Consider the following 18,378-nt stretch of genomic DNA (forward strand, 5'->3'; position numbering starts at 1 on the left):
CGAAAGAAACAGTTTAATGTCTCATGATCATTCAGAGATCTCTTATAGTTTAGATATACAGTTAAGCAAACTTTTTGTATATTCGGTAGGCTTAGGATTATTTGTCAGTTACGTTCATTTTATTGTAAATAAAGCTCAATAAATGTGATTATCAGTTAGGTGATTGGAGGGCGAAGAGCCACCTCGTGGAAGCACATTCAAGAAACCATTATTACTATTATTGTATCATCATGTATATAATTTAGATCTACGGTACTGTACACGGGCCGTTAGCCTTCTCGTCGTCCGAATTTCGGTAAAACACATCGATTTCCCGGATCAATATCAGTATCTGGGCCAGAGCCATTTTATTTTACGTTAAAAAGGATTATATAAAACAGTACCATTAAAAAACACTGATGCCATTAAGGTCAGTAGAAGGGAAATTTTCAAGGTAATTTTCCCTGTTAACTCTCGATTTTGACCAAATGACGACCAAATGTGGACGAATTTCGAATTGGTCGTTAAACACAAACGACATAAGAAACATTTTAGCCTAATATCTGTCGTGCTGGACAACTTCTTCTCGCATTATACCTGAAACTGAATATGCCTGGTTTAAAGGAGATATCTCATAAAAGGTGTTTATTATTTGCTTTTTGACTGCTGTTTCGTTAATTATTGTACTGTAAACGCGCTGTCAAGTTTCTAACATGCTAATAAGCCTCCCGTCAATGGTGTTAAGTTTCTGATTAGCCCTCCGTTCTGCAATAACTCTCGGTACCCTTTTCATATAAACAGAAAAACTTCAAAATAAACATATGTTGCAAAATCATACTGTTATGATAATGGTATGAAAATGGTTATCCATATTGCTGCTCTGCACTTGGGTAGGTCATTTCAAAAAGCACTCATTATCCTCTATTTCAGAACCTCCATTGGTTCCGTTTTAACTACGCTTGCTGTATACGGTATTCATTGAAGTTGGATCTAATTTGGATTGCATTGAAACAAAAGAAATATGATTCCTATTGTGGCTTTCTGTGAGTTTTTCATAAGCACCCTTCTCCACTCTAATTAGCCCCTTCTTTGGCATACTGACCTCCTTGGAGCGATCACAGCATGAACAATTTGAATCTTTATATATTGTCATATTTTGCGTAATTTCCATGGGTGAATAAGCCGGATCATGTTTATTACAGCTGACGTTTATGTGAACTACAAGGCTTTCACGCTATAGTCAATTTTGGCCAATAAATAAAAGTAAACGCAAAATTCCTACATCCGGGGCAGCACTGACGCACAATATTTGGTTTCTTTAACGTTTTAAATGAATAACTTTTTTTTAAATGCAGACTAACCCAGCATTCAAAAATCTAAATATCTAAAAATAAAAAGCAGTACCCGGTAAAAAGATTGCATTTTCTGGAACAAATTTTGCTTATTTTCTTTACCCCACGCTTTTAAAAAATACAATGTTAGGTAAAAAGCAAGAAGAAGCATTATCGCTACGGGGAAGATGTCGGCCATATTTACACTCGTTCGACTACCGGCTTGTATCACGAGATTCTGAATTTTGGGCACTTTTGACGTACAATGTGGTAAAGTTTTGATACAGGTAAACAGCATCCGCGAAATTTACTCTAAAAACAGCGCCCAATAAAAAGTATGTGTGAATTTGAACAAAATATCTTATTTGTTTCATTTTTCGAAAACTCTGAATTCATTTTATAAAGGTAAACCAGAACTTTAAGAATTAAAAATGTACGAACGAACCGTTCTAGATAATATTGCTTTCTAACGAGCAGTTGATGGCAAAGTGGTCCTGGTTAGTCAGCTTTCTGTAACGTTTTAACCACAGAATCAAAACATCCCTGCTGACTCATATGAAGTTATGAGTTGTTAAGTTAGAATTGCGACTGAGACACTTTTTGACAATATCGTTTTTAAAAGAATGTAAACACGTTAAGTTGAACGCCGTTAGGAAACGACGTTATTCTGTAACAAAAGGAAAAATTTTGAAAAAAGCGGTGTAGTAGTCAATCAGCTTAAGGATAAACGTTGTTAAATGAAAAAAAACGATCGTTATGGTCGTTGCATTAAAGGTCACGGTTAACCTTAGAAAGAAGAAATCTGCATTTCAAATCAGGCAATTGCTGTCAGACATTGATAATAATAACCTTAATACAATTTTTATATTTGAATTTAGTCATTATCTAGAGAAAAAAAGCCATCTCGTCGGTTCTGTCTTTCTGGTAAAGGAGTCAAAACATTTGTCAAAACAAATTAATGTTGTTCCTTATTTAACAGTGATGACTTCTTTTTTGACTATTTCCGTTCATGAAGTAAATAACTTGCACTGGAAATGATATTTTCTGCCCCATTATATCAAGCTAGGGAGTTAAAGTTTCAATCTATATTGAGGCGCAGCGCTCAATTGATGGCCTTGCCTTCGTCTATAGATCCTAATACACTTTCTCCTTCACCTCATCTAATCCTGGATGGAGCATGTGCATTCAAGCCTGCAATCGTTTAACTAGAAAATGTCATCTGCAATGCTTTCATCAGCTCAATCATAAGCTGCTGGAGGATTTCATACTGTGGTAACGGCTGTATTTGAACGTAAAGTCGCGGTAGATGGTCTGTGTGACAAATTATTACCCTGCCCGTGGCATCGGATCATTCTTTTGAAAGCTGCATTCATTTTTCCACTAAGACCGATGTACAGCCAGGGGTTTATGGCACTGTTAGCTTGACCAAGCCAATAGATAGAGTAGATAGCAATAGGGTGCCAAGTCATTCCAGCTGTCACTGCAAGGTTCATTTGAAGAATTTGCATGGGAAACCAGCACACCGCAAAAACCACCACAACAATAATGAGCGTTCGAACAACTTTTTTCCTTGGAATCTGTTCATCTGGCTGGAGTCTGGAAGATTCAAGTTGACCAGGAATTTCGTGGAACCATATCTTTCGCGCAATTACGATGGACAGGACAGAGATGATGGCAAGAGGTATGATGTAGTTGATGAGCAGTAGGTAAGTCCAAAAGGGCACCCGCGGGATATGTTCTTCTGTATAAAAGCATTTTCCATGACTATCCTTGGCCATGTAAGAAAATGGCGTGACGACCATTAAGGTCCAGGATGCGATCCAAATGACTGGTAGAATAATTTTGGCTCTTCGGAACCAAATCATTCGCCTCAAAGGGTGTATAACAGCAAAATATCGATCGAATGCCATCACGACAAGGCTGAAGATCGAGGCTGTCATGGACACATTCACAAGATACATTACAGATCGGCAGAATAGATTCCCGACCGCACCAGTGAATTCAGAGACGTAGAAGTGCGCCATGGAGAAGGGCATCTGAAATACTGCAATCAGTAAATCGGCAATCGCCATATTGACAAACAAGAAACTAGTCAAAGTTCTTGTCTCACGTTTCCTCCAGACGATGTAAATCAGCAAAATGTTTCCTTGCAAAGCAACGATCATAGTAACGACATATACCAAGGTGAAACCCAATTCCATATTTGAATCCAAGCTCTGTGTATAAAAAAATGACAAATTTAAACTCTTATTTAACCTCGAGATGCTTCTTTTTCACTTTCGTACAACTATCACGGTTTGTGTATCTATTCTCAGGGGACAGAACAGAAAATTTTTCTTTTTATGGTGTCATTAGCAATTCCATTTAATTTAGTTTCAATTAATGTTTGCTTTTTTCTAATTGTGATAATCTAAGAATCTCTGAAACAACCTGTCGACGATTACATCGTTGGGGTGCAGGAAATTGGTTTAATGGAAATTTAATACAAATTTCTTGACTAGCAATTTCCTGTCTTCGTTATCACTAAATAGAAGAGAATATTCAAATTGTAAACCATTACATTTATTGCTTTGTCGTCCCTGTATAATCAAAGTAGATAAATCCTTTTTCCTTACCTGCAGGTAAACATAAAAATTTTGTTCCACTTTTCGCTCAGGGCACGAATTTCATGCTGATACCCTTGGAAGAAAACAATTTGTCTCGGCTCTGGAAAAAATACAAGTGTTCGTCAAATTTTACCCAGATGAGAAAGCGAGAGAGAAATTTAAAGTAAAAGTGAAAGAGAAAGTGTAAGTCTGTATCAGTTCCACTTTCATATAATAATATTGAAGCTCTTTTCTGACATGCCGGGCCTTGTTATTCTTCTGTGATAAACATCTTAATATACATATATACTCTTTTTTAATACACTTTTAACCAGTAAAACGTGCAAAATGAACCCTGGAGGGTTTCCTTTTTTCACTTACCGAAAATAATATTCTAGTTATACCAGCCATTTATGGAATATTTTTTATAAGCGCGTAAAAATTGCAAGCGTACTTAAATCTACTTAGGCAATTTATGTTGGCTAGAGTTCGCTTTTCTCCTATTGCGGGTGGTTGCATAGACTTGGAAAGTTTAAAGTGTGCGGTTAGGAATAATTTTGCCGCTTTTGAGTTTTTGTTTGTGTGCTTGTTTTTTCTTCAAATGCATATTGGCATGTGTTTGAATTACAATTACAGTGTTCGTATTGGTCGCCTGGAAGAATCATATTGTATGAGATACATACAAGTGAACACGCTGACCTAAAAACTAAAACAAACTTTCATAGTTAAGCGAGTACTTTGTGGTATTGTTGCCACGCGCGCAATGAATTTCTCTATACTGGAAAAATTTTCACGAGCCTCGGGTACAGCGTAATCTTCTGATACAAGAAACGCAAAGTTCGTGAGAATCAAATAATAATTTTGATTTTCAGAAAGTGGTCTAATGGGTCATTATTTATTAGATGTCGAGCTAAAGTCTTTGTTCACCTTTTTGCGAATGTAAAATATCTTTTCATAATGCCTAAACGATAACCAGCGGCCTGAAATATGTGGTGGATATAGAAAATAATACTTAGGCGCACGTTTAACTTGATACCTAACCAGTGAGATTTCTAGCTGAACACGAAAGGAGTAATTTCATATCTACATGGGAAGCATACATTATTTTCTTAATCATATAAACACAATAGCCCCCAGTTAACTGATAAGCAAAGTTGACTTTATCAATGGCTGAAAATCTAAGGATCGACAATCCCCAAATAAAAATCGTAAAGTGCGTTGGCGCACTCAAGATGAAAACGTGCTTTGAGTCACTACAAAAACGAACAATGGGCCTAATTTTCAATATATAAAATTCTCAGTTTTTGACTTGGTCCTTACAGATAGAAGAAATCTTTAAACTGCCAAAAGCGGACTGTAGCAAATCTCCCAGTTGTCGATTTTCGTTCTCAGCGGCGAGATATGCCATTATCAAAGGTACTGAATACGTAATTTTCGGTTTTCTTTTCGCATTTATTTTGGTTTCCTTCCCCTCCTAGGAAAGTTTGAACGTCACTGTCTGTAAGCGATACGGATTTTTCAGTGTTTCAGTGGTCATAATCCAAAAATATTTCGACAAACAACCTTGGATTGAGAATGGTGAAGGCGACTTTGTTATCGACACTCATTCATTAACTTGCCCGAGCTGTGCGATTGACGTGGAAATCCTAGTATAACACCGTATTTTATGTGATAAAATGTATTTATCTGCTCACCGTTTGATAAGACGTGTTATGGCGGTGAACTAGAAGAAAATTCTATAGAATCTGTACCAAAAGTAACAACGTTCAAGTCTTATGATTGACTGCTCTGAACGCAGCTTTGAGCTCTCTTTTGTCCGATATCTATGATTATAATTTTCCTCCTTGTTTGCCATTGATTTCAGACAAACTACCTTTTTATCCGGTTATTTTGACGGAATTTACTTTTTTGCGCTGCCTCACTGATCTCAAATCTCGGTAATATTTAACGTAATCCTCGATGGGAAATAGTCGTTTCTCGAGAAATAAACAACATTTGCAGAAACGTTTCCAGGGATTTCCGCAATTGCGAGAAAGTTATCATTTGCTTGCATCAGTTCCAAGCAAAAAATGTTGCAAGTGACGTAAGTTGAATTATTAAGTTCGCCAAAACCATTCAGTTACTCATCGTTAGGATTTTAATCATTGATGTCCTGATCACGATCAAGAACGGGCCATCTGATATTCAAACTGCAAACACCTCTGAAGACCAAAACAATTTATAGAAGCAATCTTTCTATCGTGGTCAGTTTTCTGTTCGTTGCTTAATTTTTTTTTTCTAAACGAGCTTCCAAGGTGTTATATGCATAACTTATTGCCTTAGGAACCAGCTCAGATCTGAGTGAGAATGCTGGTCACCAGCTTATAAAGGTGACACTTACTAAGCTGTCAATCTTCCTGTATCGTCATCAATTCTCACTTAGTTAGCGAATCACGTTAACTTAGGAGATACAGTTCCTGCATGCTAAGTATGTACCTACGAGATGTTGACGCTTTACAAAATCATTTTCTACCTTAAATTATTTACTCTTACGGTCAAGGTCAGGCAAAACAAAAACAAGATTGACAATATAAAAAGTATAATAACTTACTGACAGAATCAGAATCATACTTTAAAAAGATATCTTAAGGGAAAATAGCACTCGAAGACTGTTACATAACAACATAAAATTCGGAGAAGAAAGAGCGTACCCAAGTTACTGCCTTTAAAGGAGCTAGGTGCTTTTCGTACAAGTTACCTGATTATAAATTTAGGGCGGAGGATGAAAAGTATCACTTGTTTACATCTGAGGTCACCTCTAATGAGAAGCGGTCGAGCGCGCTAAATAAAAATTTGATAACTATTTTCTTAATCGGGAATTCGACATGGAATTAACTTAACAAAACAAGAATATGAAAGAGGCTAAAAATATGAGAAGGGTTATTTCCAAGAAATTACTGTACGGGATCAATTTTTATTAGATAAAGTCATTTTCTTTGTAATTGAACATCTTTTCGCAATATATTGAAAATGTTCCAATATTTAGCCGCAAATCGTAGTTTACATAGAAACATCTTCCTCAATGTCAAGTAGTTTACGATCGCAATAAGTAAGATAAGACTGCCAAAAGGATAAGACCACCAAAAGGAATAGAAAATGATCAACTTCCTTATTATAACTTGTTTTTACTGAATAGTTTATGGTAATATATTATTTCCATTCATTTTCCGAACACTTAAATGAGTTAAAAAAAATGTACAGAAAATTGTTGCTGAATGCAAATTTTGTATTTCAAATAAAGGCAGCTGTTTCCTACACAAACAGTAGTAACCACAACTGATGAAAACATCGGAAGATGATCTCATAAACAACTCCATTTTCAATTTGTGAACTCAAATACCGAGAAGACTCCAGGTTATATATTTCAATGCTACATTTCCGTCCGTACTATTTGTATATTCATCCACGAGTCATCTTCATGTCACTCCCCTCGTTTTTAACCTCAACAAGTTTAAAAAATTGGAAATTACTTCTATTCATTCCATGTGAAATTTCTGCTGTATGAACATGAGATCTATTAAAAAGGTCCGGATTTGTCAGTCGTATCGAAGAACAAAATATGTTCCCGAAGAACGAAGGAAAAAACATGCAATCAGCAAATAAAACAGTTAGTAGTCCTCTCAGCAGTTTTAACAGAGGTGCTAAGCCAATTGACTGCTGGGAGGTGTGACAAAATTATCTCCACCTTTCTATCTTCTCTTCGGAAAATTAAGGAAGAGAGATTTGAAAATCAATTGTCGAGTCCCTTCGTTCCAAAGATTTTCTTCCACCATTTCCTTTTCTTGAAGGAATCCTTTATCATTGATTATCACTGTTTTTTAGCAAATACACAGATCATTAACTTTAATTGCTAGGTACAAACAGAGGTTCTTTGCTGTGCAGCCATCGGTTCCGTTCAACCTCAAAATAGCGATTTCCTAAGGAAGTTTGGCATGAAAAATATGATTCATTATGAGGAAGTTCATAAACAATAATTCCGATTTACGCGGAATTTTCTACAAAGCAAAAAAGTTCCAAATCTAGTGTGGATCCATAATAATTGAGTAATTTCCTGATATAACATTGCTGATTATCATTCCACGGAAGTTAATGTGATAAATTCTCAGCTCAAGGAAGGACGTGAGCAGAAGTGATTTTGATGTATGCCTGTAGAGATGCCTCTAAAGCGGAAGTCCTTGTCAGGAAAAATGGTAATTACATGAGTCATTCTTGAAAGAACGTAATGTTTGTTTAATTGTAAGAATTCACTCACGCCCTTAAGAGCAGCGCTCTAGATCCTTCGCTGCGAATACAAAAAAATTAACTTTCATCGTGATTCGGTTTGATCTTAATGCTATTCTCTGTTTAACCAAAACTTGTCATGGAGTACTTACCGTTGATGAGTTTTAGTTAATGAGAAACAATGTAAAGATTCTGTCGGTTAAATAACTGATCATGAACGCTTAAAAAAGTTTATCATCCTCGCTAATCCGTGTCTTGAGAATTGGCGAATGTTGTGCTCATGAACCAGGTAGCTCACCGGGTTTTGAGGTCAGCAAACGATTTTGGAAGATTACCGCTGTTGTGCCTGTCATCAGATTCGAATTAAACCTCAAATTTTGAGGCCATATGGCCACAAGATCTCCTTGGAATACATTGCCTGAGGCAAAACGGAAGGGATGAAATTACCGTTGAACAGTTCTATCATCAACGGCCATCCCGAGGAGAAAAACATAGGTCTTTTACCGGAGTGGCCGAACGTGAATTTACAGCTGCCTTTTCCTTGTACAATTTTGAGCTGATCAGATATATTTTTATCATAAGAATCCATGTTATGAGTCCCGTTCAGAAAGTTTTCAAATCAGATTTTTGTGGTTTTTTACTTTTAAATAATTTCTTCGCCACTGAGATAACATTTTTCCATATTTATCATTGGAACCTAAGTCACCGTCTATTTAAGACTTTGAAGCCCGTCCTTTTCCAGTTGGGTATCCTTCTACACGTTTGCTCTTCGTTTGTGAGGTCCACACAGGTATGTTTTCATCAAGGATGGAGGAAATAGAAGGAAAAATGACACTGATCACTTTAGCAAACGGCCGTGATACGACAGACGACTTTGGGTCATGTTGATAACATGTATTCTTTCGTCCATATGCAAACACCCTACGTAGTATGATTACGTCATACCTTGAGGAAAAATGATCGTAACCAAAGGTATTTTTGTTCTAATAAAGGAACCTAAATCAATAGTACCGCCATTGTACCAACAATCAATTTTCCTCTCCTTTGATTAGCCGTTGTGATTAATGTGGTTTTGGTTTCACGAGACTCAATCTAGAGGACCTCAATAGGGATCGATAACTTTGACGGCTGACGGTTTATTTTTAAGGCTTTTGACGATTGATGGCAAACTATCAGCGCCTTTAATGGTTGACGTTTAATCGGAAATATTTTCTACGTATTAAAATAAATATTAAGTTTTTTTTAATTATTAAAAATGAATGTTACGTCAGTATCTTGCGCATTTTAGGATTGAATCACATTCGATTGTTACGTCAGTATCTTGTGCACTTTTAAGATTCTCCGGATTTCAGTGGAATCTTGCGTTAGCCCTTCCACGCCTTTAGGATTCCTTTTCATCGGATTGCTACGTTAGCATCCCGAGCACTTTCCGATTCCCTTCCTTCTGCTTGCTACATTAGTATCTCATATACTTTAAGGATTTTCTTTCATTGGATTATTACGTCATTATATCGTGCACATTAACGATTCTCAGTCACTGGATTGTTACTTTAGTATATCGTGCACTTTTAGGATTATCTTTCCTTCGATTTTTACGTCAATTGTCATGTATATTCAGGATTCAGTTCCACTCAATTTTTACGTTTGTATCTTGCGCACATTTAAGAGCCTCTTTCATCGGAAAGTTATTTCGCATCTTGTGAACTGTAAGGATTCTCAGCTTTCATTGAATTAGTACCTGCCTCGCGCAACATTAGGTTCTCCTTCATCTGATTGTGACGTTAACACGCTAGTACCTCGCACACTTAAAGGATTCTCAGCTTTTAGTGGATTGTTACGTTGGTACCTCCCTCGCGCCATGCCATATTCAGGATTCAGTTCCATTCAATTTTTACGTTTGTACCTTGCGCACATTTAAGAGCCTCTTTCATCGGAAAGTTAGTTCGTATCTTGTGAACTTTAAGGATTCTCGGCTTTCATTGAATTAGTACCTGCCTCGCGCAACATTAGGTTCTCTTTCATCCGATTGTTGCGTTAACGTGTTAGTACCTCGCACACTTTTAGGATTCTTGGCTTTCATTGGATTGTTACGTTAGTATCTCGCGCACTTTTAGGATTTTCTTCTATCTGAATGTTACGTTCGTTTCTCACGCGCATTTATGATTCTTTTTCATTCGTTTCATTAATGAAGTCAGCTATCTTTAATTTTAAAGTATTAAGCTAAATATCAAAATATTTTCAAATTACCGGTTTTCTAGACAAAAATCAATGAAAATGACGACGAACTGAGCAGTTTTTGAAGTCTGGAGACTAGTTACCATTGTAAACATTCTTCCAGATCCAAAATTGTTGTGAGTAGTTTAGCAAGCGGCTAAAATATGGAGATTTTTTAAACTGTTTAAAGGCCCAGTCAAAGGCACGTATCATTTCAACACATCGTGCAACATTGTTGGATCGTGCTGTGAGATGTTGTGAAGGACCTGACCGAACGCGTACAACATCTTGCAACATTAAAAAATGTTGCCACAAAAATTTTCAAACTTGATCCAACACCATCCAACATCTTGCAATATGTTGCTACTGAGTGGCCAAACGTGTGCATCACGTTGCGCGCAACAATGTTGCAAGATGTTGCATTCGTTCAGCTGTGCCTTAAAGGTTGATACTGATTTGCATCTTTGACGACTTACGGTAGAAATCTTTACTTTTTGACGACCGACGTTTTTACTCAATTGCGACCATTATAGATAAGAACCCTGAGCAAACCACGGCGGTGAAGGCAACCAAGACGTGGCAAAACAAGAGATCTAATGGACAGGCCCCGGTTGTTCGAGGATTGGATAACGCTATTCACTGGGCAAATCTCCATCCGGAGGATAACGCCATACGTTATGCTATTACTTATCCGTTGGATAGTGTTATCCGCCCTTTCTACAACTGGGCCCAGAAAAATAGCTCAGTGCGTGCGTTTAAATTCATCTGCATAACTGTAACGTGAAATTTTGTGGTATGAGAGGGGAATTCTCAGCGACAAATTATCTAAGTCTTAATTTGGAACTCAACGCTGCTCAAATATGTTATGCTGAAGTTGAAGTGTGGCGTCCTAACACATTCAGCTATTCGCGAAATTAATTTTTTGATCGACGACACCTTCCGCGGTTGCCGTCCTGACTCTTAAACATCCCGATCCCAAAACTCTCTTATCACGCACGGATTACCTCCAGAAATTACACCTGTGTTACACAAAGACTCAAAAGTTCTTGAAGAAAATCCCAATTTTTCAAACTGAGAACATATCAAGATGCACTACTCGAAACGAAACGAAACCAAGCTGTGTAACGCAATTGGGGGCACAGAGTTTGCAAGGGTCAATATCAGGGTCAGAGAATCAATATGGTATGTGATGACAACCTTTTCTTAACAATAGAACAAGATTCTGAGAACTGATTCAAAAATTTGCATTTCACAAATGAGGTTTTCAGGTAGAAAGTTTCATAAAGTTGTGTACTTGAGGCTATAGGTTTACCTTTCTTATAAGGTGCGTGATTTCCACATTTTCGACAAGCATAGGCACGATTAGTTCTTATTTTCTTTAATGAAGACCTGAGACACAGAGAGATTGAAGCATAGTCGCATAGACGCGCGTTCGATTTAGAAACAATAGTTTAAATTTACAGCTGGTATATTGTAATTAGAAGCTGAATTACTTCATCGATAAAATTCATACTTCACTTACTCGTTGGTTGAAAGTGTTCTTAAGAGGGAAACTTGCTAGACTAGCAAGGCATGCAAACAGAAACACATGAAAATGTTTCCTTACCGTACAGCTGACTATCAATTGAAGCTTTGTTGCATAACTTCCGGACTGTCCTTTTGCTGTAGTTCCGTCAAATTCCAATGATAATTCACGAATCACTTTGTGAATACAACAACGAGTTTATATTAGTGATGTTTTACTGGCAGGATGGGTGTTAAACACGGCACGAGATATGTAGAACTGCACTGACGTATCGTCTGTGGAGGGGAATCAACATTTGAAATGAATAATGCCGTTCATCTCTTCGGTAAATAAGTCTTGTTCACACTGCAGCGGAAATATCTACAATTATCACCTGCTTGGCGTTAGTAGTAAATAACTTAGTAAGCTAACTGTATCATGTTAGTAAACAGAGTCAAATTTTCTATACCCATTGCAGTTCAAAACCGCACGCTGAGGTATGAAGTAAGTGAAATATGAAATATCATGCTACCTCATTAGCAATTTTTATGACGTGACAGGAAGCCGCCAAAATAACTGGTCACGAATTATTACCTGTTGTCGCTAGAGCATTCCCTGATGTATTTTTGAGGACAAAGTACAGAACAAGCTGTTTTAGTATAGAAAATTCTAATGAAAGAGCAGACGACGAACAAAAGACGGCAGCAAAGAAGGCTTCACGCATAAATTTTAGAACCAGCAGTTTCTGATAGAAAGTGCAGTGCTGCAAGGTAAACTAAATGTACTTTGAGCCTGTGGGGTATGGCATATTAATGAAGGAAAGAAATCAAGGGGTGGTTTATTCATTATGTAATGCTCTTCAAAAATAACCGAATAACGAAAAATATACAAAAGTACAAAAATAAGCCGTAAACATATAACATGCGAAATGTAAGGATTTTTCACCCACGAATTTTTGGTTTCTCTTACCTCCACAGATACTCAATGGTTTCCTCGCTACGCTCGCTCGCAACAAAAACTTCATTTGTCACAGCGTTTGCATTTTAAACAGTATTTCACGCGACACGAGTTTTGAAAAGGGAAACCCAAAATGTCACCAAACCTTGCCGTTTTGCAAAATTCACGCGTCATATTTAAACCTTGTGCTTAGTCACGCGTCACGTATAAATACATCGCTAACCTCACAAAATGCATACACTGGCCAAGTGCATCAAGCAAACCAAATATTGATTTTTGTCCGATTACACTTGTATTAGTTAATTTCCCATCCTAAACTTTGAAATTCTCCCCACGAACCTATCTACAAAACGCTTGCAATTTGGTTTGAAAAATTCTATTTCCATATGAAGGTCAAATACTGAACTGTCTGAGTTTCAGCCAACTTATTGGAGTCAAGATTTTTACTGTCATGAAAAAAAATAATCTTTTCTCTTGTTTTCCAGCGCATCGTTGCGTGATAATGTCCGGCTGCTTGAAAAGTTATCAAAAATCCTCATAATTATTTCTCTTGTTATGTTACTCATGTCGAACCACTTATGGAATGAAAGTAATGTTTTATAACCCTATTGATAACAAGCGATGTGTGTTTTAATTTCAATTTAAGTTGCTTTTCTTTTTGGAAACCTCTGTGATATTAGCATGTTTTTTTAATTAATTTATTTTTAACTCGAAAGTGTTGGTTCAACTTCCAAAAGCCTTTGATTAAAAAACCCCTACGATCTGGGAATACCGCAAATCTCACAGCATGCCTCTTGAATGTCTACAAAACTATGTTCCAGTTACAATGCAGAAGTGAAACTGCCTTAATAGGTTTTCAACAATTTTGACGCGAGGAAAGAAGGCTCTCTTGCAAAGTCGCTATTTGAGTGTCTGTTACAGTTCCGTATTTCGATGCTTACTTTTTTGCTTTTTTTCTTCTTCTTAATCGCCTGAACAAACCATCGTGGTAAGTGAATGAACAAAAAATAAAGTTATGTGTTATCCAATAGGAACAAAACAACAGGTAGAAAAAGATAAAAACGACACCCACAAAAACTGCTAAAGAACGACTTTCTATCGATCTACTGTTGATTTTGAATAAATTATTCAAGAGGATTTTCTTTGCTGGGGAGCTTCTGTGTTACACCTTTATTTCTAAAAAATATATTTTTTTTGTGATTTTCCTCTGATCACAGTTTCTTTCCAATTCAATACCAAAATAATTATACTGCACTCACTCACACTGTTCTTCATCATGGTTATTCGCATACCACAATTTTTCTTTTGTTTTTGTTTTTTTTTAATAGATTTTATCTATTTCTTTACATTTATCATCTCTCCTTCCCAAAATTTTCTTTTTTGCTTTAAATGGGTGCATTTGTCTTAAAAATATTTAACTATATCGACATCTTTTTTTCTGTTACTTTAATAGTTAAATACTTTGACTGAACACCATATTATATCGATGGAAAGGTGTTCTTACTATATCAATAGTTTCTATTTTTCTCCTCCTTACCTCAAATTAATTAGTTTAAGATCTATGTCGAGTGAGAGTCTTACGTACTCAGCCCGCACTGTTCTACCCGACGTAATATCTGATGTATCATCTAGTTAAATGTGATATCAGTCCCTCAGTTGAGATAGTGACAGGGACCTGCAAACCACAACGACAACAGCAACGAGAAAGTGGCAAAGCGAAAAATCTACTGGGCAGAACAATGGTTCAGCACGTGCGTTTTAAAACTTCAACTTTTCAAAATAAGAATGTGAAATCACCTAAATTTGCGTGGTCTGAGAACGGAGGCTATGTGAGTTTTTATTGGAACGTAACGCTACTCTCAAACACTACGCTGAAGTTAAGGTATGGCACCGAAAAGAAAAGGCGGTGAACACCTGCAGGCATTCGCGAAATCCTACATAAAAATATAAATTCATTTTTCAGGCGACTTCTTCTTTGGCGTTGTCTTCCTGACTGCTAAGGGCCCCTAATAATTGTACGTTATAGTATCAGCAATATCCTATCACATTGCAGGTCAATGATGGCACGAAAGAATGCTGAAGGACGGAAAAATTAAAGAGAAATAAAGGCAATCTTCCACGTTGGAACTAAGAGTTGCCATTTGTACTGCACGATTTTGTTGGACGAATTAATTTAAGTGATGGGGACTCGACACAACAGATGTTTACCTTTCTTAAGCTCAAAGTAAAGCTTATACCACATACCTCTTCAAGACACAGGAATCGCTATCAAAGTTGGCTTCTGCGTTGAAGACTACAGCATGTTGCGTGCTGGCGTGTGGGTTTAGTGTCATCAGTCCGTGCGGAACTTATTTCGAAAGATTTTCCCCTGTCAATGAACAAACACGGGCCTTCTATAATACATGTAAACGGACTAGCGGTTTTTTCGTTGTACGATCATTTAGTATGGCATGCAAAATTAGGCGCAGGTTTTAGAAGAGTAAAAAAGAAATAAGGAAAATTTGTAGAAACAGTACTCTTTACAACGGCGCCACGTCGGAAACCACCACGACCTTGGTTCAATAGAAACCTATATTTTTTTCTGCAAATACAGGAAGAAGACTTCATAATCAGCTCCAATAAAAGCCTGCAGTATTACAAAAAAATTAATATTACAACAGCTGTCATTTAATTGACGTACGACTTTGATGTATGAAAAACACAAAATTGTGGAAACAAAAGGCGTTTCGCACCTAACTTTTGTCGAGGACGAATCGATTAAAGCGATTCCCCTGTAAAATAATAGCCACTAAATATTTCCTGCCTTTCCATTTACCGCACTAGGCACTGGAACTAACAATTGTTTTGACGCCAATCGCCCTGGCCGAGTAGTTAAATTAGGAATCCTCCAAGCGAAAAGTAAATATCTAGATATGAAGAAAAATTAAATTCCTCTTTCTTTCGTCAACTTAAGGCAACTTAGGAGAAATTCTTCTGTATAGTTCCATTAGCTTTCATTGTCGATTTCTGCTAATGTCAGCTTGTTGACTTTAGACTACTCAACATTATGATTGGGAGGTTTTTTAGGAGACTATAAATGAAACATGACAGAACAAGTGAAATAGTTTTTCCCCAAACATCGTCATCACAGTTCCGCTCGCTCTTAATTTTTATGAATTAAAGATGATTTCTGCGTATTAAAGCTAGCGCTTCGACTTTAGGTTAATCAACATTAAAGTCGAGAGGTTTTGAAGAAACTATTAATGAAACATAGCTGTGAAAAGAAAATATATTTTCCCAATTTTTTTTTTTTTTTACAGTCCCGCTAACTCTTATAAAGGATTAATCTGCCAGTTGAAGCCATCTCGATTTTAGGTTACTTAACATTTTAATCACGGGGCTTTGAGGAAACTGGTGAAATATGACAGGAAAATGTTGACGTATAGACGTTTTTTTCCCGAATTCTAAACAGTATGACCAATTTATGAGTGGTTCATTTGACAGCTGTCACTGTGGGATGTCGTATGCATTTAACAAAGCTGATCTAAAGATGTGTAGGGTAACATGTGTTTGTTCTTCGTAGTCACACAATAAATGAGTGTTCAATAACTTGTCTCACGATTTAGAGTAAAATCAACTAAAACAGTCCAAATTAACATGTCGCATTTCTTACGCAGACAAAAAGGTGCGGGCGGAAAATGGAAAACTAAACAAAGCTGCAAACAAGATCAAGAAATTACAAATTATGAAAAAAAAAAAGTACGAATAAAAATGTTGATGTGTATTTTTTTCCTAGCGCCAAAGAACAAGGTTTTGCTAACTTCATCCAAATCATTTGCATGTGAAAAAAGATTCTTCATTATTCCGCCCTTATAATAACATATTTTTCTCCTATTTGGATAGTTTTATAGCTGTGGAATATCATACATTGGAAATTAGTTTAGGTTTATGAATTTTGAAGAGTACAAGGAAAAATTTGTGGGTGTCTGTAAATATCATTGGAATTTCGCGAACGGTGAATACGTTATTGTACACTCGGAAAATGCCAATGAACAAAAGGAAAAGAAGCTGTTTGCCGTGCGTTAATCGAGCGATTGATGCCGAAAAATGATTTTTTTACCTGCATTTACCGCGAGGAAAACGAATACTGGGATTCACCGATGCGAATGTAAGACATTCATGTACCTATACTAAAACCACAATCAGTTGGATCGGATCTCTTTATTTTTCGGAGTTTTACGAAAATTAAATTTCACTCGAGCGCAGGCTTGTCGTGACACTTTTCAAGACTTTAATTTCATACAACTTTGGAGGACAATTTACAACAAAAAACGGAACTCAGCAAAAAACAAATACCACAGCCATGGATATTAACTCTATCTTATCTATCGAGGCGATTTTCGTAAACATCACGTGTCAATTAAGGAAACCGGAAGACTTGAATGACACCTTATCGGTTCGCTTAAATCACACACGCCAAAACCGATCAAATTCAAGGTAAATTTTTGCAAAAGTGAAGCGTTCTTAACTGATCCAACTAACATAGCTAGGAAGTAGGTGCCATAGAAAAGGTAACTACAGAAAAAAACTTTGCGGCCCGACCTTTACTGAACTTTATAACTCCGTGAACTTACCTAATTTTCGGCAATCTCCAAGTTTGGCCGCCATTTTGAGGAACTTGTCAACATGAAGCGTAACCGATATAAATCAAGCAGGTAGATCTAAAACCGTCAGAAATACATACGAAAGCATTTCAAATGAACTTTACTTTCAATTCAAGCGGCAAAATTTGAAATTGTTCGTCAAACTTACCATCCCCATGCCACCATTTCTTTCAACAATTCAAACACTACAACTAGTGTTCGAATTCCCCTCGTCGATTCCACCGTAAGAAATAACCTGTGCCACCCAAGCTTCGACTCGAATGTGAAGTACGAATCAAATAACATAATTGCTTCATCTTCGCGGCAATATCACGCTGGCATTTTGATTTTCCGATCGACAAGAACGGTGATCAAGAATCGATCTATTTACATAAACGTGACCGCTGACCAGCCGCTAAGTGAAAACAGCATAGCGCGGGGTGGGGTGGGTGGCGGGCTTATCGTCATAAGATATTCGAATACATGCTCAAAAAGCTCTAGGACTATCAGTATAAACAGTGAAGGCATGCTTCGTGGTACAGACAACTTTTATTTTATTCTCATAACTTTCTCCTTTAAATTAGAGCTGGTATTAATTAATAGAGTTATCAATATATTTTTAACCGGAGTACCCATATAACCTTTTTGCTTGTCATCAGAGGTATAAAAATAAGGTGTCTTTTCCACCAGAACCTTTTATTTATGCCTCATTGCACGGAATGAACACTATACTTAGAATGTTTGCCCTAAGTAATTTTTGCTGCTCCCAAGAATGTATGCAAAGTGATAGAGATTTGATTCATTCCGCTGACACGTTCTTTTAAATTATGGCGCGTGCAGGTTTTTTCTATCAATGGTCGCGCGTGCAACACACCGGAATTGAAAATTCGTCGTAAAATTTCATGAACCTTAGAATGGGTGTAGGC

At 36.9% G+C, this 18,378-nt stretch overlaps 1 protein-coding gene across 16 annotated transcripts; it reads right to left on the reverse strand.

The window, feature by feature from the left end:
* Positions 1-1,109: 1,109 nt before the first annotated feature.
* On the reverse strand, positions 1,110-17,889 carry LOC113682998 (allatostatin-A receptor). Of its 16 annotated transcripts, XM_089208358.1 has the most exons (7): positions 17,622-17,889; positions 17,444-17,530; positions 15,075-15,198; positions 14,368-14,505; positions 11,976-12,169; positions 3,926-4,016; positions 1,110-3,526 (listed from the first exon to the last, which is right to left on the reverse strand). In XM_089208358.1, exon 7 carries the CDS (start codon positions 3,509-3,511, stop codon positions 2,573-2,575), a length of 939 nt encoding a protein of 312 aa, XP_089064484.1. In that variant the 5' UTR covers positions 3,512-3,526; positions 3,926-4,016; positions 11,976-12,169; positions 14,368-14,505; positions 15,075-15,198; positions 17,444-17,530; positions 17,622-17,889; the 3' UTR covers positions 1,110-2,572. The 16 variants fall into 16 exon arrangements, with proteins under 16 accessions (XP_089064484.1, XP_089064485.1, XP_089064479.1 ...); XM_089208359.1 differs by lacking the exon at positions 14,368-14,505 and having other exon boundaries at positions 17,622-17,843; XM_089208353.1 differs by having other exon boundaries at positions 14,368-15,198; positions 17,622-17,843.
* Between the last annotated feature and the right edge of the window lie 489 nt (positions 17,890-18,378).

This window comes from Pocillopora damicornis, chromosome 5 (assembly GCF_964200805.1).
Source record: "Pocillopora damicornis chromosome 5, jaPocDami1.2, whole genome shotgun sequence".
In the NCBI taxonomy this organism is placed as follows: domain Eukaryota; kingdom Metazoa; phylum Cnidaria; class Anthozoa; order Scleractinia; family Pocilloporidae; genus Pocillopora; species Pocillopora damicornis.